Here is an 18,445-nt window from a genome sequence, read left to right on the forward strand (position 1 = left end):
TAATGGCAGTGGACAAAACCCACACAGTTGGCATCCGTATGCGACAAGGCCAAATAATGGAACCTGGAATTACGGAAATCGGAGGACTTCGGCGCCACAGGGACGTGAAGACCGAAGGTACAGTACAGATTACGGTCCACGGCGGTATGGAAATGATAGAAATCACGTGAATGATTGGTCAGGCCCGCGTGATGAAAGGCGGCACACAAATGAAAATTACAATAGTTACAGTAATAGGAATGATAGACCAAGGAGGAATAGCGACGGCCGGTCGCAAGAAAATGTTGCACGCAGCGGTCCGGAAACTAATTGGCGACAGAATAACCACTCAGTACACTTTGTAGAGGTAACGGACAGTACTGAAGCAACGCCGTTGTCTCCCCCGGTAAACAACAATCGGTCGTAATGAGCCCCCACCGGCCGACCGATTTGACAACAGGGGGCACAAGCAAGCACACATTACATCTTAGACAATTATTTTTAAGATATGATCAGGATGCGACCGTAGAAGATGATCTATGTGAAGAAGAGATGAAAGCACTGGACAAGGTAAGTGACCTCGTGCAGGCTGTAATAACAGCAAAGATAGGAACTATAATTACCAACGTAATTTTAGATACAGGCGCATCTACGAATATTATTTCTAACAGTTTATTTAAAGAAGTTTCGAAAGTATTAAAAGTACCAGTGTTGCCAACGGAAAATTGTAAAATCTTGACAGCTATAGGTAACAAGTCGAAAAGTATTAAGTGGCAGACGCAAATACCTGTTACCATTAGCGATGTCACGATAAACTGTACATTCTTAATCGTTGACAAGTTAATCGTCAATTGTATTTTAGGCATGGAAGTTTTCCGGCAGTATAAAGTGAACATCGACATCGGCAGTGGACTTTGCTGTTTCCGAGTGGGCAGTCGTAGTGTGAAGGTCAATCTTGTAAGGTCAACAATAGGTCGTAATGGCCAATTACAGAAACAAGCTGAAGTAAAATTAGTTTATCCACAAGTTTTATTGATAGATATTCCTTTCCCCGAACAATTAGACACGGAAATAATTAACGAACAGGCCGCCCACGAGAAGGTAGGAAAATCCACTTGTCTTTCAGAAACTCAACAAAATGAACTAGCAGATCTTATTTATGAATACCGCGACATTTTTAGAAAACAGCCAACAATAATCAAAACGTATGAATACAAAATGGAAGTCTACCCACATAAAACGTACTGCCATAAATCATATGCGATACCATGGGCAAAGAAGGAAGCGGTTCGCAAAGAAATAGATAGAATGGTTCTGTGGAAGGTGATAGAACCTTCACATTCACCGTACTGCAGTCCCATCCTAGCTGTTAGCAAACCTGACGGATCAGTCAGATTAGTACTTGATGCGCGGGAAATTAATAAGATCATCGTACCAATACGCACTAGGCCGGAGAACTTAGATGAGCAATTGCTTAAATTTCATGGAGTGAAATATTTAACATCCGTTGACATGAAGGCTTCGTATTGGCAAATAGCCCTACATAGTGATAGCAGAAAATATACTGCGTTCATTCATGCTGGCAGAAGCTATCAATTCCAAGTACTGCCATTTGGACTCAACGTGAGTGCTGGGGTGTTTATAGAGGCTTTAGACAGAGTATTGGGTCCAGAACTGATTAGCAAAGTGACGTTGTATGTAGACGATCTCTTGATAGCCACGGACACCTGGCAAGAGCATGTAGAATTGGTACACAAGGTGTTCCAAAAGTTCCGAGAATATGACGTCACAGCAAATTGTAAGAAGTCCGAATTCGGAAGGGATCAAATAAAATTTTTAGGCCACATTATTTCACCAGGCGGAATTTTACCAGATCCAAAAAAGCTTGATGCCATAAATTATTTCCCCTCACCACAAACACGTAAACAATTGAAAGCTTTTCTGGGGCTCACGTCATTTTTTCGAAAATTCGTGCCCAAACAGTTTCTGAATAGTGATTCCCTACTCAACCTTTTAAGGAAAAACCACACATGGTTGTGGACAGTAAAATGTGAGGAAGATTTCGTAAAAATCAAACAGGCACTCATAAACGCACCCATTTTGAAGCATCCTAACATGAACTACAACTTTTGTTTGAGCACGGACGCATCATGTCAGGGATTAGGCTCTTGTCTGTTCCAATTAGTAAATGACAATGGAGAACAGAAAGTAAACATAATTAGTTTTGCCAGTAGAACGTTAACGGAATGTGAAAGAGCCTATTCGGCAACTGAACTTGAAGCGTTAGCTGTAGTGTGGGCTTTCCGCAAGTTCCAATACTATCTCTGGGGAAGGCATACACGAGTGTTTTGTGACCATCAAGCACTATCGTTTTTACTCACATGCAAATTGTTGCACAAACGGATTGCACGTTGGTGTTTATTCCTCCAGGAATTTGATTTCGAGATAGTTTATATCAAGGGTGAACAGAATGTAATTGCCGACGCATTGTCGCGCTTGCCACAAGGCTTGAGCGAGTTCAATGAATTGATCGAACAGACTTCCGATTTTAGAGTTTTTCTGATGCATGATGGCACATTTCTACCATATTACAGAAGGATGTGTAAGGACATGAGCAAACTACAAAAGGAAGACAATAGATGGAGACAAGTTATGCAAAAACTGCAGGCAGATGACAATAGTACATTGAAACAATATTACACAATGTCAAACGATGTTCTTTTCTACAGGCGCAATCCACAATCCAACACCTGGTGTGTCTGCATCCCAGAAGAATTCATAGACAATTTGATAAGACACACACATAGAGTATGGGGACACTATGGGGTATCAAAATGTACAGCGAAAATATCAACGTATTGTTACTTCCCGAATCTCAGACGCAGGATTGAACAAATAATAAAAAAGTGTACAATATGTCAGAAGGTTAAACATCTTAATAGATCTTGTTTGGACGTATTACACCCTATCATTCCAACTAGACCAAGAGAACTAGTTTCCGTGGACGCAGCAGGACCATATCCACGAGCTAGGGGAGGAGTTAGATATGTGATCGCATTTTATGATGTCTTCACAAAGTATTTAAAAATGTATGCTATAAAAGCAGTACTGTCGGGATCAATAATCAAACGCATGATAGAAGACTACATACCACTAGTGGGAAAACCGAAAATTATATTAACTGATAATGCAACAAACTTCACTAGTAATAAATGGAAAACATTTCTCGAATCTCAAAACATAAAACATATATTGGTATCCAAATTTCACCCAGAATCGAGCCCGGTTGAGAGAAATTTTAAAGAATTTAATCGCTTTATAAGAACTTATGTACCAAATAAACAGACAAAATGGGTAGAATACATAGCTCCATTTCAGCATATTGTAAATAATTTAATTCATACTTCAACAGGCTTTACACCTACAGAGTTAATGTTTCAAGGCACAGAACTTGACGAATGGGCTAAACCTTTACCTAAATTAGCCACAAAGGAAATAACACTAGGCGAAAAGGTACGTCAAGCATTACTACAGATGGAAGAACAAGCAGAAATAAGGAGAAAGCAGTTCAACAAAAAGATAAGAAAGGTTACAGAATTTAACATTGGACAGGAAGTACTATTACGTACCCACCCAAAATCCTCTAAAATTAAGGCATTAAACAAAAAGTGGCAGTTGTATGATGGCCCTTTCATTATAATAGACAAACCTCACCCAGGATGTTATCTGTTAGGTAACACACGAACGGGCAAGGTGAAAGGGTTATACCCCCACAAGGACATCAAGGAATTTTTTCATTAAAGGTTATATGTTATTTTAGCAAAATTGAAATTGTACAACCTTGGATCACATAGTAAAATTGCTGTCATTAACCTAAGAAACTTGCGAACAACTGGGGGCATATGCCAGCTTAAAAACGCATATTTACCCAAACCTAATGAAACATGTGTTACTGTGAGTCTTAACACTATAAAATAAACCATACAGTACTTTTGTAGTCTAACTCAGTTATTTAAGAGAGGGGAACAAAGACAAATTAGAGCGAAGGTCAGAGTTTGTTCGCTTGAGACGAGCAACAAACCACACGTCAAAGTTGCAATCCAACGCTCAGCTCATGAGCACGCGATAGCTGCATGTCAAGACGAGGTCATTGGCCGCTCTGTAGGCAGCGAGCCGGGGAGAAATCTTCCCCCTTCCCTGTCCGATCAGCTGAGTGTATACAAAGCGCGAAGGCGCATGCGCGGTCGAGTCCAGGCGTCACGTGACTATTACACGATGGTGGCTATCACGAATAATGTTCACCAACAATGCAGAGTTTTCCCCGCACCTACAGTCCAGTCGTGGTACGTAAGCGCGCATGCGCGGAAAGTTTAAAAGTTTTGAGACCACTCTTACTATGAGACACAGAGACGAAAGTCATTCAAAAACAAGAAAGGAAAGGGTACACAAGTCTTGTAAATAGTAACTTAGAAAATTTAATTATAAGCTGGTATTACGTAATAAAAGTGAACATACAAGTACATACTGGTCATGGACGGTATTGTAATATTATATTATACTGAGTAAAATCTTAGCTTGTACGGAAGGAGAAAGAAAATAGAAAAATAAATAAATAAATAAATAATGCAGATATATAACCGGAAGAAAGGCTATGTACACGAGAACAACACACAATTACATATAGGGAAAAGGCAGCAAAGAGGAAATCAAAGAGATAACGCATACATTTACATTACACAGTAGCTAGCGATTTTCAGAATGAACAACAAGGTAAACGCGGGAATTTTTTGTGACTAAGGAAAAGAGTGACACAAGCTTTAAAATAGGGTAATAATAAACAGACCTATGCAGCGTGAGTAATGAACTGAATCGCTCTCAAAACAAATACCTAGGGTTTATAGAGAGAGAGACACACATTAACGTTAGGAAACACCTGAAGCACTCAGCAAACAAATTTGTAGAATATATAAGCTATACACGAGGGTACATGTACGAAGGCTAAAGTGTAAAGGAGGAAAATAGGGAATGTTGCACATTAATGGACTGTAAGGCAGTTATGTATGTAAGAAGAAATATTTAGTTGTAAGTATTATTAGTATAAGGGACGATGCTCAGCACACCCTGAATAATTTTGGAATATTGAAGGAATGGTGCAGGGTACCGAAAAAGGGCCCCACCAGCAAAGTGTATATTATAGTGGTAGATATTTTTTTGTGTATAAACGTATGTATGAATGTGTGAAAGGCGAAAGAAGCCCTGTACATGTACGGAACTTAAACAACGTAGAAGTGTATAAAGAAAATTAAACTGTAAGACAACCTCGTATAAATAGGTATACCTAACGTCAAGAAACAACTTAATTAAAACCGTAGGACTCTACGAGTTTGCGAGAAAATGCGAAAACCCTGATACAAAGTGCAACATTAGCGATGCTTCACTCATGTATGCAAAAGGAAGGTATGAATTACTTTACCCACTTGAAACATGAAAGGAAAAATCATGTCAAAATTATATCTTTCACACATATAACAATTTACAGTCACAAAGAATGAAAATGATATCGCCGCTATACGAGAAACAGGTAAGTAGTGTGATCGACGACCTGTAAGCAAAGGAATCGTCTATAAAATGAATTATGAACAAAAACGTCATAAAGAATTTCATGCTGCACTGAAGCTATGAAGGTCTGATTATTCGTGTACATAGAGTTTCTTGACAACCAATGCATTAAAATGTCTGTATTTTTTCTCCCATGATAACACAAGACGCCTATAAGCGCACTTTAATTGAAAATGATACACGCACACAAGGGCGTGCCGCTATTGTGAAACACTGTACATATTAGTAGTAGCTACACCCTGAACTTCAAAATTTTATGTTTATATGTCCATGTTAAGGTAGGAAGTTTTATTAGGGTTAACGATTTATAAGCACACCAGAACGTGCTTAAGCACAAAACACTGTACATATTAGGGTTATGCTGCATATAAATGATTATTTCGTGCATTTTCAGATTTTATACGCAAAAAACCGTAGCATACACGTAGTCGTTGCCACTACCCTAAGTAGAAGGTAGAAAATTCCCTTCCCAAGCTTCAGTGGAGTGGCTACAGGTGTATTCTCTGCGTGCTGATGCATGTCGTTGCGTGTGAAGAATACGTAACGGAGGTAAACCTTAACTTATACTCGAGTTCAAGAAGGAAAACAAAGGACTTGTTCCTTCTAACAGATTAATGGAAAAAGGCGAGTGTGTGTGTGTCAGTAAAATCCAAGACGAAGAAGCCACTATGAGTGGTCAAAAAATTTTTCAATTTTAGTCGATAGTTTTTTCCTGTAGTTAATGTAAACAATGTATTGTATGTATTATATGTTATTCCATTGTATGTGATGTATTTTGTATTTCATGCCAAGTCCCGTGACTTACAAATTATGTACATTGACCAGAAGTATTGAGGGGAATGAATCTCAGTACAATAGGTAAAAGGGGTTAATGCGAAGAAAAAAAAAAGTGTAGTGAAAAGGAAGTTTCGATCGCAATACTCGCGGTTAAAGTGGTGTGTATGTAGAAATTAAAATTGTGCAAAGTAGTGCTACGTTGCAAGTGTCAGAGAGCCTAAACAAGTGACATCGAAAATTGAAGCTTGTATCGTCAAACGACACATGGCGTCACAATAGGAAAGGACAATGCCAAACAAGTTTGACACGGTACGCTTCTTACCAGGAGCTGCATCGACGGGATCGTCCTCCGCCTCGCACATAGTGTGGTGTGTTCTTCGGGGCACATATTCCAATGTACCTCGTCGTATCCAGTCTAAGTACTGGAAGGAACTACAAAAAGCACACGCATACTGAGGTTCGGAAGTCTCGACGGTACCCGAACGTCGGTGTATATTCAGTGCACTGGCGCGCGCATTCAACCAACGTCGCCCGCTAACGGACGACCAAACAATCAGGCGCGCGTATCACCCGCCCATATTCAACACGGGCTAGCGAACAAAGCTCGTCGCCCCAGAATAAATACAGAAGGAATACAAGGACTTAATTTTCACCTCTGATGAGGAAGGAAACATTTGTATGTAACGTTGTATTCAGTATATATTTTATTGTACAAACTTTACTACATGATGTCATTTTCTCAGTATTAACCGGAACTTTGTATATTAGGTTTAAGGTTTGTAAATATTAGCATAAGTATACCAAAAAACTGACACACACTCAGAAATACCAAAGAATTCACAGTGCCATGAAAATGAGACAATAAAAATGAAGTGTGTAAATAAAAGACCCCCAAACCTATCAATTGCAAGGTCGACTACTGTATCCTGTCAATCAAATAAAATTTTCTAGTGACAGTATACAGTAGGGGGGCAGTTGTAATGACACATTCCTATGCAGAGACATACAATATCTTAAAAGCTGCGCCAAAGATAAATTGAGAGGCATGTATATTATAATCTTTGTAAAGTTCACATTGGATTCTCTTTTGTTTGATACTCCAAGGAGCTAAGGGACACTTTCGATTGTTGCCTTGTGGAGGTTGGACGTGATTTTTGGACTGTGCGGAAAGGCAGCCATATGGTTGGTAATTATGGTTTGTGCGACGAGCACAGCAAGTCTTATTGTGTTGTGAATAAAAAAATAGTGAAAAGTATCGAAGTGTTACGAAAATTATTTATAGCGACGTAGCATAGTATTCCTTGGTTTCCACCGTCTTCGTGAAGTGAACCGATGCCGACTCATGATGGTACACACGGTCAACAAAGAGAAGAACATCGATGGCGACTAATGAATTAATATTGTGGCAGAAGGACTAATTCTACGTCTAAGGTGAGAACTCTGATTAAATCAACAATGACGTGGAATTTAAAATGTAAAATGTTTTTTATTTATTTCGCCACACGACGTACGAATTTTTATGAGTTTTTGGTCTGTGATCAAATTAATTTATTTTCCGACTCGGCCAAACCTTTGATTAGTTGTATGGTTAGAGTCGGTGGCGACCCTAATCTTCTCACGTTAGTTTCAAAATCAATAAGCATTTCCATTCCCACTCTTAACGTAATAACCTGTAGAAACAGGTTAGTTACAAGGGGAAATGGGAAGGGGAGGGCGGGGGCGGATAGAGCGATGAAACTGGAAACTATCGACGATCGAAATACGTATAACGACTTAACTTCGACAGCTTCATTTCTGCCACTACGACTATGCTATTTCACACATTGCGAGACTAGCGCTCTTGGTAGAAAAAATGTCACGTTTAAATGGTGCAGCCGGTCATACGATCTCGACTCGGCAGAACAGATTTGACCTCTGTGGAGATTTTAAAACTGCACGCACTCCGCTGCAGAGTGGAAGGATCATTCTGAAAATGTATCACCTATTCCAACAAACACGCGACGCAACGACCACGGCGGAAAAATTAGAGGAATATGGTTTACTTCTAGATACTTTAAGACCGTTACTGCTTGCAGTGATATATCGCCAAGATTATAACCGGTCTACCCGACGAGGCCACATGCCGCTTTTCCATTGTCCCTCAATGCGCATGCACGCATCTCTAGTATTTGTCGCCATTGATAACCCATTACTCAAATTTGGCATTAATTTTTTAGGTGTAGTACTTTCCCTTCGCTTGCTTCTTTTGAACATATACTTTGATTATCACGCGTGAAGTTACTTGTATGATGAGACTGCATTGCTTCAGTTGCGAGACAATAAGCAACGCACGTGCATCGGTAAACCTCCTGCAGAACGATCGGTGCACAATACTAATGCAGCGAATGCGTAATACAAACAGCACCTCTGCAGAACTTGTCTGGCATCTTCATGACTACAGGATCCGTCGCAGGCCCTTTACATCTATTGCCACTGAAGGCCTCTTCGCTAAACGGATACCATATCATTTATTAGTTTCATATTATTAAGTCTGTTTCAATTTTCGCTACGGAAGACAGACCAGATAATGAGTTTTCCCAACCTTTCGTTAGTGGACAACAAGTGAAGTCATTATTTTATGTTTGTACTTTCCTAATTAATATAGAGAGAAATAAATATCAGTGCAACTGAAGCGGATCTCTCTAAGTTAATTATCATGCCTCTTAGCTGCGGATGTCCTACGTACCAAACTTTGTACTATCCCTTCACTTCTCGACATAAATCAGATTTGTCACACAGTATGCTGAGTTTTTTTTGAGAATTTTCTTCAAGATATAAACGGTTGTCCTGCTTATTGACTCGCCAATTCGTCTGCCACGTCGAACTTACTGTCCTCTCAGTAATTTATCATTCTTATGAGTACTGCAGTTCAGGGTTACTGAAACACCGCCTTCCGCAAAACACAGTGTACTTCATTTTGTTAGTTTGTGTCCGTTTCGACATCTGTCTATCATCTTCAGTGGATTTTGTTTTATTTCTGAAGCTACATTAACTGTGAAAATGAATGTGTACATGTTGGTTTGCTTTTATGCGTTTCTATGATTTGACAGCATCCGATGTTTTCTTTTCTATTATAGAGGGTGTCTGTCCTAAGACTCGTCAGATGAACTTTTTCTGGTATTACAGCAGATATTTACAATTTCATTTTTGTATTGCATAGCTGGAGTTAGCCCAAACAATTGTTTATCACATGTTTAATGTGACGCCCATTGCCGACGGAAAGCGTCGGTTTGTTTCTCGTTATGAGCAAAGTGATTTTTAAATCGGAATTTTGCGCGCTCATTGCATATATCGCTCTCAAATGAGTCTAGCGCGACATTCGTACTATTGATACGCATTAACAGGGGCAGTAAAACTCGAAGAATGACCAGTACTCCAGCAGCAATAGCACTGCCCTGGCCTGCTACCGCTAAGCATGCAGTGCTACAGAGCCGCTGCTGGATTACTGTTTCTTATTCGTGTTTTAGTCTCTCTGTTAATACGTATCAATAGTACGAATGCCGCGCTAGACTCATTTGAGAGCGCTATTTGCAATGAGCGCGCAAAATTACGATTTAAAAAGAATTTTGTTTGTCCATACGCTGTTGCCATTTTTCGGGGTGCACTCAGTCTCTTGATGCCAATTGAGGAGCTACTCGATCGAATAGTAGCGGCTTCGGTCAAGAATACCATCTCACGACCGGGAGAGCGGTGTGCTGACCCCCCGCCCCTCCTATCCGCATCTTCCTCTGAGGATGACACGGCGGTCGGATGGCCCCGGTAGGCCACACGTGGCCTGAAGACGGAGGGTGTAATAGGAAACAATCCGACGCTATCTCTTGATGCTGAGCATCGCACAAAAGATATGATGAGTAGTATTTATTTAGGTTGACTCCAGCTACACAATAGAAAAACGTAATTCAAATATCTATCCAAACGCTAGAGAAAATGCGCCTGACGACTCTTATCTCTGGTGTATTTTCTTTGCTGGTTGTACTTATATACATTGATTTTCAGACCTTCCTCACTTCACTCTCACTTTGTTTCAAAATTTTCATAGAAAATAATGAGATTTCGCGAAGACTCAAGTCGGCACACTCATTGAGAGATGACACCAAGTGGCACACAATGAAATTCGTCTGCCGGCTCTTACAGCGACGTACTACGGCACTGTAGCGCACGAATGTCAGTGTGCATCAAGACTGCTGGTATGTAGCTGCAAACGAGCAAAACGTAAATTCCGTAACTTTATTTTCTCGATCTCATGATACAGAATTCATGGTTACCGCTAGTACTTTTCTCTACAGAGGTGTCCTTGCAAATATAGCTTTTACTCAAGTGTTCAGAGATTTTTTTGTGGCTATTTCTAGTTTAATTTTGTGTCGTTAACAATACTGCCGTTGGAGGTTTATGTAGGTGTAATGTGCAACTAATTGCTTTTCGAATTTGATAGGATTTATTGTGCTATTAATAAGATGCTGAGCAAGTGCAGGCTCAACATCAAATTGTGGTGTTTCAGGAACATTATTTCCTGGACCATGTGCAGTTAGACGTTACGGTCTTAGTGGTGACGGAAACAACGGGAATTTAGTTAACAAAATGTTTACGAAACTGAATGGTCGTTATGTCAGCGCAGTTTCCATATTTCCGCCAGTACCACGTCTAGCTGCCCATGATCCATACTGTAATCTTGTTGTAACACACTACCTAATGTTGAGCCTGTAGTGGCTCGAAAACTAGTTAAAGGTACAATAATCGTATCAAATTCAAAAGGTGTCGCATCAAGTTCAAAAGGTGTCTGGTTGTACATTATATTTACATAAACCAGTAATTTAAATGGCAGATGCAGTTCGTCACGCACAATGGGTACAACGAATGTTAGCAGCACTTGGTAACGTAGACGTGTGTGTGCTGTGTTGCAGGGCATGCGCTACCTACACACGACGCCGGTGCGCGTGCACGGCTACCTCACGTCGCGGAACTGCGTCATCGACGCGCGCTGGGTGCTCAAGGTCACCGACTACGGGCTGCCCGCCTTCTACGAGGCGCAGAACATCCCGCCACCCTGCAAGTCCGCAAGGGGTCAGTTTCGCATCGCACCTCTCTGATCTTTGCACGCCCTGTAACTACAGAGCTCGACAGTTTATACGCAGTGGTGGGTTCTGCACGTCAGTTGCTACACTGTTGTGATGCGTGTCCACTGCTTTGCAGGAACATGGCTCTGCCGAGTAGTCTTTCCACGCAACAGCGCTGTCAGAAATTTTACGCCAAACCCATAATCCCACCACCCATTTAGCTCACTAACACATAAGAAAACATACTGGACCAACCACCGCCTGCAAACTCCTCTGGCGCCACCATCTACTAACCATCCAAGAAACAGACAGCAGTAAAAATTACTAAGAACACGTACATGGAGATTACATTCCTCCCGCGTCCTCCACACCTACAAAAGCCTAGTCTAGTGCATTCTTATCTTTGCCAACGTAGCTTAGCTCTTGATACCTAAATTTTATCACTCTTCACAATTCTTTGAGAACCATGGACTCTACCACACATTTCGTATCCATCATCTCTGTCCTATAGGCATCCTGTACTATAGTTCAATTCTTTTATCTTGGCGGCTCGCGCATGCCCGCCCAGACGCGGGAGATTGCTGCGTTGCCAGTTGCACACGACGCACGCGCCAAGAGAAGCAGCGCCATAGTATAGTATAGTTCGCAAGCTTACGTTTAGGGGGGAGCGCGCAGTTCATGAAGTAAAGCCATCACGGCCGCATTAACCCTTTCGCTGCTACAAAGACGTGCTCCCTGCATTCCGCGCTGTGGGCGATTTTGTCACTGCACTGCTCGCCCGTGCAGACACATTGTGTTCCGACTGCTTTGACACTCTTTATCATTCGATTCCACAAAAACTATTTGGCTCAAAAATTAGATTTTTACCTATCTTCTTGACTGATACCTTCCCCCCATAAATGACTTAATTTTGTTTCGATGTTCAACGCAGTTATTATGCAGCATTAAATATAGTAAACCTTTGCACGAAATTTTGAAGAATTTGCAGAGGTAAAGCCCATAGAGTATAGAGGATGGTCGATTTTAGTTGCCACAATGTTGAGAATGAAATGTGGACAAGATACCTATATATTTCATTTAATTTAAGTACCACATAAGTGTCGTATGTAATATTGAGAAATATTCCACCTTTCGCGACTGTAACAAAAGTTTTACTTACACTGGGCACGTTTGGCTTTATTTTAAAGCACTTCAATCAATCAAAAGGAAGTAGACAAAATACATTAAACAAAACTGTGGACTTAGAAAAACATTAGGACTTGAATATACCGTCTGCCAGTGAAGTGCTCAGAGTTATGTCAAATATAATTTTGTGTGTGGCACACACAAACAGCATTTATTTGCTAAAACACTGATGAGCCAACACAAACGTCGAATATTGTGCTACCGCAGCACAAAACTACGAAAGGTGACTTGGCAATGGAGGACACAAAATACAGTCCTCTTATGATGCTTCAAAAGAGAGAAACGCGTCTGGTCTAAATAAGTCGCTTATTACAGTTGCAGAAGAGGGATATATTTCAATACCATTGGTAAAACTGCGACTGTGGAACAAAAACAAGAAATAGAACATGAATACCATTGTGTATGTGCCATACCTTTCACCGATGGAAGTGCTTTAAAATAAAGCCAAACGCGCCGTGTGTAAATAAAACTTTTATTACAGTCGCGAAAGACGGAATATTTCTCAATATTACATACGACACCTATGTGATACTTAAATTAAATGAGATATTGTTATACAGTAAATATTATATGAAATTTAGGTATCTTGTCCACATTTCATTCTCAACATTGTGGCAACTAAAATCGACCATACGGAAAGTATACGCTATGGACTTCTACCTCTGCAAACTCTTCAAAATTTCGTGCAATGGTTTACTACATTTAATGCTGCACATCAAAACAAAATTAAGTCATTTATGGGGGGAAGGTATCAGGCAAGAAGACGTGTAAAAATCAAATTTTTTGGCCAAATAGTTTTTGTGAAATCGAATGATAAGTGTGTCAAAGCAGTGGGAACACCATGTGTCTGCTCAGGCGAGAAGTGCAGTGATGACAAAATCGCGCACAGCGCGGAATGCCGGGAGCACGTGTCTGCAGCAGCGAAAAAGTTAATGAAGAGGGAAAGCACTAGAAATTTCATTCAAACGAATAAAATTCGTGAAGTAAGGCACTCCAATATTGTTTTTAAAGAAAGAAAATATTAAGCACCACGCAGGGTTTGAATTCATTACCCTTCACTTGGCAGCCCAACACCTTACCGTTCCGCTACCCCTGCTCATCAAACAGTGTAACTCCATAAGGACTCTAACACCTCACGCAACTACTTATAAACACTGTTGGTATGACTATGAATTACTCACGCTTCGTCGAAGTACAATAGGAAATAAACAATTACCGCTGTTCTTTATTGCGAAAAAGCAGTTCGTGAGATTGAAACAAACACCTTTCCTTGCTATCGCCTGAATTAGGAGTCTTATTGCTTGTTTGGTTTAATTAATTAATATAATATGAAGCAATTGGTATAAAGAATGCTTTTTCCAAACTTTCTGTAAAAGAAAGTCTGCTATCAGGACATTGCTTTTGTTCTATTACTTTATTTATGACTGAACGTTTCTAAAACTGAAGACACTGGTCCGTGCTCTGCACTGCTGTCGAGATCTGGCAACGTCGTTCTCTGTTCATTGGCTGACTGTGTTTTGTGACGTCAGATGCGCAGAACGAACCTAAACTCGGCCGCCAAGATATATGACGCGCACTTTAGCTAGTTAAAGCTTGCCCTATCCTCAAATGCCTTTAACATTTTCGCAGATCCTGTATATCCTGTAAGCTTAAAGATCAAAACCCCACTATCTCTCCAATTCCTGACTGCTGCTGGGTGTACACCAACGTGCCACAACCCCTCCTTCCACCTCCACACTACCCATGTCGTACACCAAAGAAACGTGACACGTCACCTCTCCTTAACCCAGAGTTCATGCTGACATTTATTCATCTACCAGTTATAGCCATCGCTCCCCTTCCCCATATTAAAGCTCCAAAACCCACCCCACCAATCACCTGACCACTGTTTTTTCCTGTTCAACCCACTGATCAGATACTTATTAGCTCAATGTCGACCCCCTCCCAGACGTAATGATCCATTTGTATTCCCGTTCATGCCTCCATACTCCTTTTGTACCCCTACATGCTAGGAGATGCCCTCCATGCACTTGTAAGAAACAATGCGGTCACCTACATCAACACAGTTTCCATCTGTGTTTCTTGCAACTACGTTACCAAAAGGAATGGTCTTTTATTCGATTTTAATCCTTTTCTTTTATAAGGCTTAACTGCTCAAAGCTAAGTGATTAATTTTTAATAAGATTAGGCTGAAGAGCAGCAGTATGACTACCGCCATACTCCCCTACCCAACGTCTTAGGGGAGGGGGGACTGGCAGTAACCATAGCAGATGTATATGAAATCCCATCCAACTGTGGTCAAGTATACATAGGAAATAAACTGACTTAAAAGCACTACAGTAATTGAAATCTGGGTAACTCAGATAACTTGGCAGTAATCGAACATGCGCTGGGACCAACGTACCACGAAATTCGTTCCTCCGATACTATGGTTTTATCAAGATCTAGTCATTATTATACTAGGACGTACAAGGAGGCCATGGAAATTCAATTACTCCAAACACAACATAACATAAAAGAAGGAGGAGTGAAATTAAAGAAGTTACGTATGCCTTAGTGCTAATTTAAGTAAACAGCACCATAATACTCGCCGGCGCGACTCTGCGATCTTGAGTAGCGTTTGATGACGTCACGATCTGACCGTTGCGTGGGCAAGTGTAAAGCAATTGGGGCTGCTAAGCTTCTTTAAGTTTGAATCTGTTATCTGAGTCTTTACAGCCGCTGATGATTTCTCCAGCATTGTGAGATGCAATGGTAGACAGAGAATTATTGCCTTGGATCATGACCTAATGCGCATAAAACAAAAACCACGAAAGACATTGATTTATTATTCAGCATTATTCTTATTAAATGAATGACTCAGCGGTCTCAATAAAACGGCGAGACTACAATAGTTCTGTTGAAAAGTTTAATTCTAACTTTCGCATCATAGTTTTTCCCTCTGGATGCAATGTGTAATACATATTACATACTATGTATAAATTTCAGCACTTTGAAGTGAAGTTTTCCTCAAAACAAAGAAGGAAATTTACTATGTCCTGTCGATCTACCATTTCAAATTCTGCCGCGGTGTCACGTAAGTTATATATAACGAATCGGATACTGCACTTCCCCTCAGTCTTCTTCTCCATATTCTGTTCATCAGGCAGCTGTCCTCTTTTTTTCTAAAGTTTCATTGCAAACACCAATAAGCGCATTATCACTGCATCGCTTTATTTTCAAGTATACTCGAAAGCTGTAAACATCAGGACATACGTTGATCAGCCAGAGCATTACGAATACCGCTCCACTATCGATATAATAGCGTGCAGGCGATAGCAAAAACCCGTCCAGGCGATAGCAGCGTCACCTGGCGAGGAATGACTGCTGGTCAGACACACGCAAGGTGTATGTCGTATCAGTGAGCGTACTGTCCGTGCCTAGAATGGGGAAGGCACGCCATCTATCCGAGTTTGACCAAGGGCAGATGGTGATGTCCCGGACGCTCGGCACGAGCATTTCGGAAACCGCACGACTTTCCGGGTGTTCGAGGAGTGCTGTGGTGAGTATCTGCAACACGTGGCGAAACCAAGGGGAAAACATGTCGAGTCGTCGTGGGGTTGGGCCACCACCTTCATTACAGACATGGTAGGCTGGACAGACTGGTAAAACAGCACAGGGGGCTAACTGTGGCGGAACTAACTTCGAACTTTAATGCTAGGCAGAGTACAAGTATGTCTGAACACACAGCGCACCGAACACTCCTAACGGTGGGCCTCCGCAGCCGACGACCCAAGCCTGTACCAATGTCAACACCACAACATCGGCAGCTACGAGTGAAATGGGCACGTGACTATCGGCGCTGGACGTTGGCAGCATCCCTATGGGAGGGTGCGAATCAGTATTCCAGGGAACAGCCCCTTGAACCTGCACTGAGGGGCGGAGACAAGCTGGCGGCGGCTACATTATGCTCTGGGGAACATTCACGTGGGCATTCATGGGTCCAATGGAGTCTGTGCAAGGCCAAGGACTATCGTCCATTGGTTGTAGACCACGTACAACCCTTTATGACGATCATGTTTCCCGAAGACAGTCGAAGTTTTCAACAACATAATGCGCCGTGTCACAAGGCCAGGAGTGTGATGGAATCTACATCTACATCCATAGTCCGCAAGCCACCTGACGGTGTGTGGCGGAGGTTACCTTGAATACCTCTATCGGTTCTCCCTTCTATTCTAGTCCCGTATTGTTCGTGGAAAGAAGGATTGTCGGTATGCTTCTGTGTGGGCTCTAATCTCTCTGATTTTACCCTCAGGGTCTCTTCGCGAGATATACGTAGGAGGGAGCAATATACTGCTTGTCTCTTCGGTGAAGGTATGTTCTCTAAACTTTAACAAAAGCCCGTACCGAGCTACTGAGTGTCTCTCCTGCAGAGTCTTCCACTGGAGTTTATCTATCATCTCCGTAACGCTTTCGCGATTACTAAATGATCCTGGAACGAAGCGCGCTGCTCTCCGTAGGATCTTCTCTGTCTCTTCTATCAACTCTATCTGGTACGGATCCCACACTGCTGAGCAGTATGCAAGCAGTGGGCGAACAAGCGTACTGTAACCTACTTCCTTTTTTTTCGGATTGCATTTCCTTAGGATTCTTCCAATGAATCTCAGTCTGGCATCTGCTTTACCGACGATCAACTTTATATGATCATTTCATTTTAAATCACTCCTAATGCGTACTCCCAGATAATTCATGGAATTAACTGCTTCCAGTTGCTGACCTGCTATTTTGTAGCTAAATGATAAGGGATCTATCTTTCTATGTATTCGCAGCACATTACACTTGTCTACATTGAGATTCAATTGCCATTACCTGCACCAAGCTTCGATTCGTTGCAGATCCTCCTGCATTTTAGTGCAATTTTCCATTGTTACAACCTCTCGATGTACCACAGCATCATCTCCAAAAAACCTCAGTGAACTTCCGATGTCATCCACAAGGTCATTTGTGTATATTGTGAATAGCAACGGTCCTACGACACTCCCCTGCGGCACACCTGAAATCACTCTTACTTCGGAAGACTTCTCTCCATTGAGAGAAGGAACACAGTAACGAGTCCCAGTTGATGTGCTGGCCCCTCAACTCACTGTAGCTGAACACATGTGGGATGTGACTGAACGTGGCGTCAGAGCTCATTGCCCCCCTTCCCGGAATTAACTGGATTCAGGTGAAATGTGTGTGTAGATGTGGTGCCAACTCCCTCCAGTGACCTACGAAGTCCTCATTGCTTCCATGCCACAATGCGTTGCTGCTGTTATCCGTGGCTGAAGTGGACATACCGGCTATTAGTTAGGCCATACTGTTCTAGTGGATCAGTGTAGTTCAAAATTTTTGAATAAACTGTCTCGTTGGGTATTATGAATATCTTTTTTGGTTATTGGGCCACCACAGTTCAGGATCTACCCAGCCCCTCTCTTGTAGACTCCTGGAGTCCATAGCTTCAATGACAACCGTAAGCCATTTTCTATACCACGTTTCCTTTATCCGTCTTGAGATCCATTGCAGTACTTTCGTTGGCCGTCTATTACCAGCAGTTTGTTCTAAATGACCGTACTATAGTAACCTTGTCCTCAATAGCTTCCATTATGCTCTCTTCCACTTCCGTCATTTTTCTAATTTCTTCACTTTGGATCTGGTCTAATCTTGAGACTACTGCACTTAGTCTCCAGTAATCGAGTGCTATGGATAATGTTTGATCTTTTCCTATATTTTTATTTCCGAAACTGCCCTGACCCATACAGTATCTGATCAAAAGT

The 18,445-nt window shown here is 41.5% G+C and overlaps 1 protein-coding gene across 1 annotated transcript in view; it reads left to right on the forward strand.

Moving 5' to 3' along the window:
- The window catches only part of LOC124594396 (retinal guanylyl cyclase 2-like), a gene marked incomplete at its 5' end in the record, with an annotated part of 448,596 nt that overhangs the window by 202,061 nt on the left and 228,090 nt on the right, over positions 1 to 18,445 (forward strand). Inside the window, one exon of the mRNA XM_047132764.1 lies at positions 11,316 to 11,475. Coding sequence (XP_046988720.1) covers positions 11,316 to 11,475 — 160 coding nt within the window. The remainder of the gene's footprint in view (positions 1 to 11,315; positions 11,476 to 18,445) is intronic.

This window comes from Schistocerca americana, chromosome 2 (genome assembly GCF_021461395.2).
Source record: "Schistocerca americana isolate TAMUIC-IGC-003095 chromosome 2, iqSchAmer2.1, whole genome shotgun sequence".
In the NCBI taxonomy this organism is placed as follows: domain Eukaryota; kingdom Metazoa; phylum Arthropoda; class Insecta; order Orthoptera; family Acrididae; genus Schistocerca; species Schistocerca americana.